This window comes from Ochlerotatus camptorhynchus, unplaced genomic scaffold, assembly GCF_037179485.1.
Source record: "Ochlerotatus camptorhynchus isolate MF236.1 unplaced genomic scaffold, CSIRO-AGI_Acam_v1.1 ptg000105l, whole genome shotgun sequence".
In the NCBI taxonomy this organism is placed as follows: Eukaryota; Metazoa; Arthropoda; class Insecta; order Diptera; family Culicidae; genus Ochlerotatus; species Ochlerotatus camptorhynchus.
In genome coordinates this window covers 3,086,016-3,097,775 of record NW_027040595.1, presented here as the reverse complement: position 1 = coordinate 3,097,775, position 11,760 = coordinate 3,086,016, and the positions used below count along the sequence as shown (strand labels likewise).

General features: G+C 43.0%; 1 protein-coding gene across 1 annotated transcript; it reads left to right on the top strand.

The window, feature by feature from the left end:
- Window positions 1-1,377: 1,377 nt before the first annotated feature.
- On the top strand, window positions 1,378-10,642 carry LOC135699246 (sericin-2-like). The gene is made up of 3 exons (XM_065219449.1): window positions 1,378-1,442; window positions 6,665-6,847; window positions 10,462-10,642. Exons 1-3 carry the CDS (start codon window positions 1,378-1,380, stop codon window positions 10,640-10,642), a joined length of 429 nt encoding a protein of 142 aa, XP_065075521.1.
- Window positions 10,643-11,760: the final 1,118 nt, after the last annotated feature.

The following is an 11,760-nucleotide window of genomic DNA, read 5'->3' as shown; positions in this document are numbered from 1 at the left end:
ATTTTGTACAGCGTTTTTTCCGTGATGCAATTTGATGTGGGACACCCTTTAGTGTGGCTGGTGGTGGTGTGCGGTGATCAACGGTGACTGAATTGATCAAGATCAGCGCTGTCACTGTGTGGCCCGTAGGTCGGACATGGTCTCTGGATCTCAGCAATGATGTGCATCGATCGCAGTTTTATGTATCATTTTGAATTTTTGTCCACAATGAACGAGAAATAAACGAAATGAAGCTTGAAACATATATGTTCATTAAACATATATACAGCCATTAAAAAAGGAAGTTTAGAAAGGTTGGGTAGACCTGCTCCAGATTATCTAAATTTCAATAATGTTTCCCTGTTTTGCTAATACATAATTTTCAAAGGAAGTGGTGAATAATTTATTTGTCCTTAATCACCTAATTATCAAACGGTAGATACGGTACTGATGCCAACACCATTCCGCAAACCTCAAACGAAACATAATTTTTCAACACTTTCCGCGCAAGTGTATCATCATACTGTGCGTCGGTTTGTTGCTGCGCGAGAATATTAGTGAAAGACGCCCCCTACGCTCGATGGAAACTAATTCATCCTGCCGTGCCTTCGGCCACTTTGTCGTCATCATCTGCTGCCATCGTCGTTACAGATCGCGAGCCACGGCTACAGGTAGGTTTCGCATCGCATTATGAACATGGGAGCACCAAGGCAACAACAATAGCGCGCATCGGCGTATTTCCCAAGGCACATTCATCTGGGGATATGTCGCGCAGAATTTCGTGATTCCGGACTAATCCTTCCTCTTAAGACGATAGCGCATGGTGAAGCATGACGGAAAGAATTTAAAAGAGGAAAACAAAAATCACACGATGATGATTTACAACCCATGAAACCGGTTAGGATGTTGGTCATATTAGTCAAATGTTTTGAAAATTGAAACTAATTTCTCTTTTATGGGTATTCATTTCTGGTTCTGAGATTCCCGGACAGAATCCGGGTCTATAATGGAAGGAAGGGTGTTATCAACCATGGAATAGATTATTTTAAATGCAAATGTCGTCCTTGGGAATAGACCGCAAGGCTTTTTTTTTCTTTGATTTGTTTTCCGTCGATCTTGTTTTCCGTACTGAGTACCAATGCTACCGACGCCAGGAAGGCAGATCCCACACCTGGACCCTTCCTATCGACCCATCAACTCATGAACCGGGGACCAACGGCTTTACTTCCCTTCCGAAGGAAGACGTGATCAGAGATGTTATGCCTGAGAACATCCCGGCGACGCCGACTTGGATTGAACCCAGGCCTGCTGGGATGAGAGGCAATCATGCTTACCACTACACCACCGGCATCGCTAGACCGCAAGGCTGTTTAAGGTTTCTGTCGATGGTTTAACATAATGCCTCTCTTAGCTCAGTCGGTAAAGGCGGAGCTACAAAGCAAGATCATGCTAGGGATGGATGGGTTCGATTCCTGGTCCGGTCTTTTGAGAATCTCTCGGGTTTGAAAATTTCTCTACTTCCCTAGGCATAATAGAGTATGATTAAACTTGCCACACAATAATACGGATGCAAAAATTGTATAGGTTTCAAATGCTCTCAATTAATAACTGTGGAAGTACACCTAGAACACCAAGTTGAGAGCACACAATAAGCAAGTAGCTTGAAATGCAAAAAAGAAGGAGAAGATGTCGGCTGGTGGTGAAGAAACAGGCGGCCTCTGTGAAATAAATCTGATTTATTTGGTTGAAAGTGAAAAGTTCGTTGCTCGACGACAAAAAAAATTTGATTGAAGTATGTTTCGCGTCTGTTATGACTCAGAGCACCTAAAATTACATGATTACTCCTCTTTGCTAGGGGAAGAATATTGAGCAAGTGGAATGAAAATCAGTTTTCAACAATACTCGTCATAAAACCATCGTCATCAATATTACCTTTTCAATAATATTGTCAGTATGTCAATATATTGACCTGTGTAACAAACACTTTAGTGAATTTTCATTAATGTTGCCAATATTTATATATTGATTATATTTTAAGGAAAATTGACAATATGATGTTTTTTTTAATATATTGACGTATGTGTGGTAGATAAGGTTGATGCGGAATAAAAATATGAATAAAATAAATAAATAAAATACTTGAGAGTTGTGTCAAGTAATGCAACACTCCATTTGAGTTGAGCTAAATTAGCGTGATGCATGACAGATGTGAAAGGAAATCCTGACACAGCAAGCAGTGCTGGATAAATGAGGAAAAAACGGATGGTATAAATATGAGCTACCTAAACTTGTTGAAGACATCATTCGCTGCCAGACTGTTGAGCAGTTCAGTCAATTTGAATTCTCTCTAGTTTCGTTCGTTCGTTCGCAAGTCGAATTAGCTCCGCGTTGTATAGTGACGCTCTCGCTGACCCAGCCATGGGTAAGAAATCGCGCGGTAACGCGAGTGCCGGCTTACCGGGAAAACAGACTCTCCCAGGAGACGGCGCGACCACCGAGCCAGCTCAGAAGAAGCAGAAGAAAACCCCATTGCCCGTCCCGACAGGCGTTGCGGACCCGCAGCCGGGGCCTCCCGGAACTAAACGACCCAGACCTGAAGACATCAGCGCCACCGCATCGGCAGCAAAAAAAGCTGCTGAGCAACAATCCGTTCTCCGCCCTGCAGAACGGAGCCCAGCCGCAGTCAGACCCTGAGACGGTGCCTAAAAAAGTTAAGTTGCCACCCTTCTATGTGAAGGGCTTCCCTCCCGGGCTATGGGAGCACCTGGATTTCTACATTAAGCAGGGCCTTCGCTGCACCATTCAACGGTGCACGGAAGGCTACAAACTGATGGTCTCGGCCGAAAATCACTACAACGCAGTCCAGGCCCTCTTGGACAGGATGAAGCTGGAGTACTTCTCCCACGACGTCGAGGCCACCAAGCCGCTGAAAGTGGTGCTGCGCGGGCTCCACGACATGGACACCACCACCTTAATGGACGAGATTAAGGCGAACGGCCTCAAGCCGGTCGAAATCCACAAGATGACCCGCAGCAAGGCCATCAAGTATCGTGACCAGCTCTACCTGGTCCATCTGGAGAAGAACTCCACAACCGTGAAGGATCTCCAGACGACACGCACACTGTTCCACATCGTAGTGAAGTGGGAGCGGTATAAGCCAACCCACCGTGGCGTCACTCAGTGCTCGAACTGCCTATTGTTCGGGCACGGCACCAGGAACTGCCGCATGGCCAGCCGCTGCATCAAATGCGGCAAAAACCACAAGATCGACGACTGCGACAGCATCGAGGAAGCCGCTCCCACATGCGCCAACTGCGGTGCTGCCCACAAGGCCACGAGTAAGGCCTGTCCGAAGCGGGCCGAATACGCCGAGATCCGGAAGAAGGCCTCGTCCAACAACCAGCCCGGTCGCAAGAAGGTCCCGGAAAACAACGCGCAGAACTTTCCTCCGTTATCACCGGTCCAACCACGGCCAATTCCAGTGTTGGCGCCGCTCCCGCTCAACCAACAGTTGGCTGCTGCCCAGTCGGCTGCCGCTGCAGTACCCAGTCAAGCCTCCGGCCCATCGACGGATCCCCCTGCTCCGGGATTGGCCGGTACAACCGGTGAAGCTACAGACGATTCTCCGCTGTCAACGGATGAGATCGTCACACTGTTGGCCCAGGCCATCATCATCAAGCGCACCTGCGCAACAAGAACACAACAGCTCCAAGCTATCATCTCCTTCGTCGCTAATTATGGACCGTGAACCCATAAAGATCGCCAACTGGAACGCTCGCTCCGTAGGGGCGAAAAACATTGAGCTTGCAGACTTCCTCCGCAAGCACGACATCGACGTGGGCCTTCTCACCGAGACCCACCTCAAGACCGGTGACAGCTTCTGGCTGCCCGACCACAACATTGTCCGGCTTGATCGCACCAGCTCCAGGGGGGGCGGTGTCGCGGTCATCATCAAGAAAGGCATCAAGTACTGCACCCTACCCCACTACCGCACTTCCATCATCGAGGCCGTCGGCGTTGAGGTGGAAACATCGACCGGAAACGTCCGGTTCATCGTTGCCTACTGCCCCCGGCAATGTACCGTTAGCAATGGTACAGCACAGCAGTTCAAGAACGACCTTGCCATCATAACCCGCACCAATGCCCGCTTCGTAATCGGAGGGGACCTGAACGCCCGGCACGAGGCCTGGCGGAACTACCAGCAGAACCAAAACGGCCGCCTGCTATTCGACCATTCCCAGCATGGTCTCTATTCCGTCTGGTTTCCGGACGAACCAACCTTCACATCACCGGCGGGCAACCCATCGACGCTGGACCTGTTCTTGGCAAACACCAGATTAGCCAAGCCGGTTGCCGTCAACGACCTGAGTTCGGACCACCAACCGGTGCTGACCGAGCTGGGCTACAACGTGGCCCCTGCACCGTGCCAGCGGAAGGACTACCATCGAGTCAACTGGGTCCAGTTTCGACGCGTGGTCGACCGCCACATCGACGACAACCCACCACTCGACACAGTGGAGGACATCGACCGGGCTCTGGAGGGTCTCCATCAAGCCATATCCGTGGCTGACGAAGAGTGCGTTCGACGAGTTCCTGTGAGGGGTAAGTTTCAAGCAATTGATTCCCACACCAAACTCTTGATTCGGCTCAGAAATGTTCGTAGACGCCAGTTTCAGCGGACTGGGGATCTGCAGCGTAAATACGAAATGGTCGATCTGAATCGGCAGATCGCTTCCAGAATGGTCTCAATCCGGAACGAGAGTTTCGGGCGGCTCGTTCAGAACCTGGACGACCGTTCCAGACCATTCTGGAAGGTTGCCAAGGTGCTGAAGTCTCACCCCAAGCCCATTCCACCACTTAGAGTCAATGACGAACGGCTTATCACCAACGAAGAGAAGGCCAATGCAATTGGGGAGCACATTGCCCAATCGCATTTGCTTGGCTCTACAATCCCAAGTCCACTCGAGAACCAGGTTGTGCAGTGCGTCCAGACGTTAGATACCTCCCCTTGTGCCGTCCCTCCAGAAGAACGGATTACAGAGGAACAAATTTGTTCAGCGCTGAAATATAGTAAAAACATGAAGGCTCCCGGGTTTGACGGAATATTCAACCTAGCGTTGAAAAATATCAGCCCGAGGGTCCACTCGCTGCTGGCTGCCATCCTCAACAGATGCTTGGAGCTGCACTACTTTCCAAGCATCTGGAAGGTGGCAAAAATCATCCCGATCCGCAAACCTGGGAAAGACCCTTCACTACCGTCAAGCTACAGACCGATTAGCCTGCTCTCAGCGCTGAGCAAGCTGTTCGAAAAATTGATCCTCAGCCGACTAAACAAGTTTGTGGAGGAACATGACATTCTTCTTCCGGAACAGTTCGGGTTCCGTAAGGGGCATTCCACCAATCATCAGCTAGTGCGGGTGATGAATAACATCCGGAGTAACAAAGCTGTATCCAAGTCCACAGCAATGGCCTTGTTAGACGTCGAAAAGGCGTTTGACAATGTCTGGCACGACGGACTTATATACAAGCTTTGTAACTCCAACTTTCCACCATACCTTGTGAAAATCACCCGTAACTATCTCCAGCAAAGGTCGTTCAGGGTGTCGTTGAATAGTTCCCTTTCGGGACAATTTCCGATCCCAGCAGGTGTTCCGCAAGGGAGTCTGCTGGGACCACTGCTTTACAGCATCTACACGTCGGACATCCCTCCTCTAGGAGACGGTTGCGTGTTCTTTCTGTTTGCAGATGACACCGCGATAGCCGTCAAGGGTAGGATGCCTCGTGAAATTACGAACAAGCTCCAACGATGCCTTGACACCTTTACTGATTATGCCACCACGTGGAAAATCAAAATCAACGCCTCGAAAACCCAAGCGATCATGTTCCTTCACAGACAATCATTAAAACTTAAACCGTCTCCCTCCTGTACCGTAATAATGGATGGTACAAGGGTCGAGTGGTCCACTGATGTTACTTATCTCGGGATGTTGTTCGATGAGAAGCTCCTGTTCCGCTCGCACATAGAGAAAACCCTAGTTAAGTGCTCCGCCTTGGTTAGGTGTTTGTATCCGCTCATTTGCCGCAGATCCCGCCTCTCAAGGCAAAACAAACTGGCTGTTTACAAACAGATCATAGCCCCCGCGATCTTCTATGCCGCCCCGGTGTGGGAATCGTGCGCTCAGACCCACAGGAACAAAATCCAGGTTGCACAGAATAGAGTGTTGAGGATGATCCTAGATCGTCCATTCGACACAAGAATAGCAGACCTCCATCAAGAGGCAGAAATTCCCAAAGTAGATTCCAAAATTGATGATATGACAACTAAATTTATTCAAAAATGCAATCTTTCTGAACATGCTTTAATAAGCAATTTGTACATAGTAGGTTAAGTGTATATAGTAGAGTAGGTTAGTTTTAAGCTGTAAATAGTAGTATTAAGTAGTTTCTCTTCAAATTCTAAAAACAAAACAAACCAATCCCACCAAGGTGGTCGACCGTGTACTAAGTCTAGGACTAATTCTGTAAAACAAATTTTGAATTTTGCCCATACCTAAAGATGAAGAAAGCAATTAAATCACTTAGTAAAAATTTATATGGTAATCGTCCAAGTTAAACAAAAATAAAGATCATTTAAACTAAACTTGTTGAAGACATTCTTGTAACGAACTTTGGAAACGACGGATAGCAGCAGCAGCAGCAGCAGTAACAACAACAGCAGCAGCAGCAGTAACAACAGCAGCAGCAGTAGCAACAATAGTAGCAGCAGCAGTAATGGAAGCGGAGCGGCCGTAGCAGCCGAGATTCGTGTAGCCGTGACCGAGGCTGGAAACCTCGGTCCGGTCACGACAATGGCGCAGACGGTAGATCAGTAAGTAAGTATAGTGTAATGGAAAGAATTACTCTCCGACGGAAGGGCGGAGCAGTAAAAATTGTTTCCGTAGGCTCCTTGACGCTGGAGGCTGGAAACAAATAAAAACAACAAAAAAATTTCCCGGTAGGCTCCCTGACGGAAGGGCAGTGGAGTAGGCCGGGAGATAAAAAAAAAAAGAAGCTCCCCGTCAGAAGGACGCAAGAGGAGAAATGTCTCCGTTAGGCTCCCTGCTAGAATGGCCAGTGGAGTAGGCCGGAAGATAAAAAAAGAAGAAGAAGCTCCCCGCCAGAAGGACGATAGAGGAGAAATGTCTCCGGTAGGCTCCCTGGCAGAACGGCCAGTGGAGTAGGCCGGGAGATAAAAAAAAAGAAGCTCCCCGTCAGAAGGACGCAAGAGGAGAAATGTCTCCGTTAGGCTCCCTGCTAGAATGGCCAGTGGAGTAGGCCGGAAGATAAAAAAAGAAGAAGAAGCTCCCCGCCAGAAGGACGATAGAGGAGAAATGTCTCCGGTAGGCTCCCTGGCAGAACGGCCAGTGGAGTAGGCCGGGAGATAAAAAAAAAGAAGCTCCCCGTCAGAAGGACGCAAGAGGAGAAATGTCTCCGGTAGGCTCCCTGGTAGAATGGCCAGTGGAGTAGGCCGGAAGATAAAAAAAAGAAGAAGCTCCCCGTCAGAAGGACGATAGAGGAGAAATGTCTCCGGTAGGCTCCCTGGCAGAACGGCCAGTGGAGTAGGCCGGGAGATACAGAAAAAAGCTCCCCCGTCAGAAGGACGGTAGAGGAAAATACCACGGTATTTTGGTAAAAATGTACTTGAGAGTTTTGAAATGAACTCTAAGACAGATTTGACTCGAACTCCTAGTCAAGTGAGTGATTCCAGAGCAATTTTTTTAAAGTTGCTCTGTGAAAACTTCCATGTCGATTGTAAAGGATTGTAAGATTCTAAGGAATCGAATTAATTTAAATGACATCTCGAAAAAAAGTTTTAGATAGTGAAAATTCTGAGCAAAATTGTGAAACAATTTAGATGTGAATGGCATGAGAATTCTAAGGCCATGTGATTTAAAAAAATAAGGGAGTTTCAGTGAATTCTTAGAAAAGGTGTAAAACTCAGATAAAATTGATGGCATTATTTTGAAGTCGTTGGCATTGGTAAATTTCATGAAATTGATGTGAGTTTATGATATTATTGAAATCAAAATTAAGGCTGAAATGGTTGATGTTAACGGTAGTTTTTAAATTGTGGCAAAGATGTGTTAGCAATAATGTTGAAAATTGTGGTAATATTGGATTTGGTTATAATGCTGAACCAATCGGCAATGTTGAAGTTGACAAGTGATGTTAAAGTTAATGGCATAGTAAAGGATGAAGCTCATGGTATTATTGACATCGATGATAATGTTAATAACTTCTGCAGAATTGAATTTATTAGTTATGGTTATGTGAATGGTAGTATTAATATTGAGGTTGATATTTCTGCCGTGATTTTTTTTTTCTTAATTTTCGTGATACTGTTGATGTCCAAAGTGATTTTAGATGATGATGTAGTCTGATTAAGGACGACGGTGTCAGCGGTAAAGCTGATGACATTTATGTTGAAATTGTCGACATTATTGCAGTCGATCGTAATGTATCGACGATGTCAACACCAATTTCAATATTAGCGTTGATGATGATGTTGAAGATTATGGCTTAATTGAAGTTGATGATGATGTTAAAGTGTATGGTTAGGTTGGTGTTGAAGGTAACGATGAATTATTTACTGAGTTGAAGATGATGCGAACATGAAACTGATATTGATTTAAAAATTATAAATTCTTAGCAATATTGAAACAGAGACTGATGACGTGGATGGCATTATAAAAATTGATTGTTATTTTAACTTGGTAGTAACGATGAAAATTATTGCAATATCTAAGTTGATGATTATGCTGGATTTGTCAGTAATATTGAAGATGATAGTGATGAAGAAGTTTATGAACAGCCCCTGAAGTAGGAAAAATAAACCTATGAGGAGCCAGTCTGGTGTATAGTGGTGTTGAAAATCTTCATGGAAATGTGAAAATTGAAATGAATGTTAAAATAGACGGATATATTAAACATTATGATAATATTTAAAATTATGGTATTGTTGAAGCTTAAAAATATTGGAATTCATGGCAGAATTGAATTTGATGAAGATTTAAAAGATGTTGGCAATATTTAAATTGTCGGTAATAAAGAAGTTGTATTTGGAAAAATTTAATTGTAGTTGACGATGGATGGTTAATGCAAAAGAAGTAGTATTGAAGTGAATATTAATATTGCGAATCTTATGAAAAATTTCCATCCTCTATCACAGAGTTCTACTACAGCTGTCAAAGTTCCAGTGTGCTGTATATTTAAAAAAAATAAAAGCAGGGTTAACTGACATATTTGAAGTATTTTGCTGGCGATTCTCTGAAACTTTGTAAATCTGAAAGATTCGATTAAACATCATTCTATTAAATTTATGTCATGCCTAGAGACGACGAATGATGTGATTTTAGGTTGTAGTTGGAGTCAATGTTGAAAACGATTGGCAATGATAATGATTTGGGCAAATTGAACTGTATGATGATGTTGAGATTGATGGCATAATGGAAGGTGATAATAATGTTGAAGCTAATGGGATATACAAGGTGACTTTTATATTACATGTAATGGTGATATTAAAGATACTGTTGAAATCTATTATGAACTTGAAATAGATGCAAAGTTAAAAATGATTAAATGATATGTGATATGTGAATGCTGAAATTCATGGATATGTTGACGCTGATTTTTGTGTTATAGATGACATCAATGGTACCGTTAATTATAGGTTTGAAGATGATGATGAAACTGAAGTTGATGGTAATCACTCATATGTTTACGACATGCCATTTTTTATATCATAGTAATAATGATAATGAAGTAATAAGTTGACGATTAAGTTGCATTTGCAGGCAATGTGGAAGATGTTAATTATTGCAAGCTTGAAAGATTGTAAATGTTTATGTACACGGTTATTTTGAACTTGATCTCTATGTAGTAATCCTTTTTTTGTTGAAGTTTATGGCGTTCTGGAAATTGATGATAGTATTGATAATAATGATGATGGTAATAATGAAGCATGTGTCAATTTAGATCCTGATGCTTATGACTGATAATACTGAAGATAATATAAAAGTTGAAACTGATGTCATTATTGTAGTAAATGTAGAAATGATGAATTCTATAGAAATAATTGAAAAAAAAATATATATATATATATATATATATGATTCAATACTGTTTTGGTTGTGTGGGTTAGCAAAAACAAAATGAGTTTGAATGTGTACTCTAGAGTACAGGAGGGGAAGAATGTGGTAGATAAGGTTGATGCGGAATAAAAATATGAATAAAATAAATAAATAAAATACTTGAGAGTTGTGTCAAGTAATGCAACACTCCATTTGAGTTGAGCTAAATTAGCGTGATGCATGACAGATGTGAAAGGAAATCCTGACACAGCAAGCAGTGCTGGATAAATGAGGAAAAAACGGATGGTATAAATATGAGCTACCTAAACTTGTTGAAGACATTCTTGTAACGAACTTTGGAAACGACGGATAGCAGCAGCAGCAGCAGCAGTAACAACAACAGCAGCAGCAGCAGTAACAACAGCAGCAGCAGTAGCAACAATAGTAGCAGCAGCAGTAATGGAAGCGGAGCGGCCGTAGCAGCCGAGATTCGTGTAGCCGTGACCGAGGCTGGAAACCTCGGTCCGGTCACGACAGTATGTAATGGGCGTTGAAGAAAGAAAAAATCGATCTTTTTGTGGACATAGAATCGATCCGTAAAATCGGAAATCATCCCATCTCAAAAGGATCAATCTTCCAAAGATCGATCAAAGATCGCCCAATCCTAGACTCTTGCATACACTGTACAAAACATCATGTTCATGTAAAGTGATTTGCTGTTGAATTTGTACTACTTGCCAAACATTGTAATTCGATGTGCAAATCCCTTGGAAGAGATCATATCGAAGCACGATGAAATCAACAGCAAATCACTTCATTTTAGATTGTATTGCACATCGCTGTTGATGTGCTGTACTTTGAACTCGAAATGTCATCTATACTGATATTAACAATCTATCACTTTAAGTTTAAATAATTTATCCTAGGATTTAAGTTTAGCTAAAAATGAGTTTAAATAAATATATAATCTTGTTCATACTGCAAGCCATGATATACACAGTTCGAAAAAGTAGTGTAAATTTCTGCGTCACATATCATATAAGTTTACATTATATATCATGTAAAAATCTAACACAATCTAATACATTTGCAATGTAGCAAATATTGTATACAAAAACCCATTGTTTGCAAGTTGCTCGGTTGCGTGAAATGAAATACAAGTCTACGTGAATGAATGTTTACATCACAATTAATATTAAGAATTTTTATCGGCGTATGTTATTCAGAATATGACCATATCATATAACTACTCAGACCACATGTGTCCAAGTGATATTGAACAACATCGCAAGGCTTGTAGTAGAAGCAAGACGAGACATTAAGCAAAAAATTTGATAAGTTTGACAGTGTTTTGTAATAAAACCTATCTGAATAATACACTTTTATTGAATACAGCAAAATTTCGTATTACTCACGTTCTAGAACGCAAATTATTTCGGGTGGAGATGGAGAATTATCGTTTCTCTCGCTTGGTTTCATTTGTTGTTGACTTGCCATCTTCGCGAGTAATGTTTGTCGTGTGCGTTTTTGACATTTGCTTCCAAAAGCAAAACTAATCAAATTCAATGGATGAAAACAGTGGAGCCGATTCAAATAATAATCATTTTGATTTAAAGGTGTCATACAGTATATATTTTTCAACGACAAATCACTTTGTTTCAAAACGCAAGTA

What these genes read in the sequence shown, in the direction of transcription:
- LOC135699246 (XM_065219449.1), top strand. Translation starts at nt 1,378, where the DNA reads ATGCCTCTCTTAGCTCAGTCGGTAAAGGCGGAGCTACAAAGCAAGATC. An exon ending in ATCATGCTAGGGATGGATGG is followed by an intron (nt 1,443 to 6,664) that starts GTTCGATTCCTG and finishes AACGACGGATAG; the next exon opens with CAGCAGCAGCAGCAGCAGTA. An exon ending in ATGGCGCAGACGGTAGATCA is followed by an intron (nt 6,848 to 10,461) that starts GTAAGTAAGTAT and finishes AACGACGGATAG; the next exon opens with CAGCAGCAGCAGCAGCAGTA.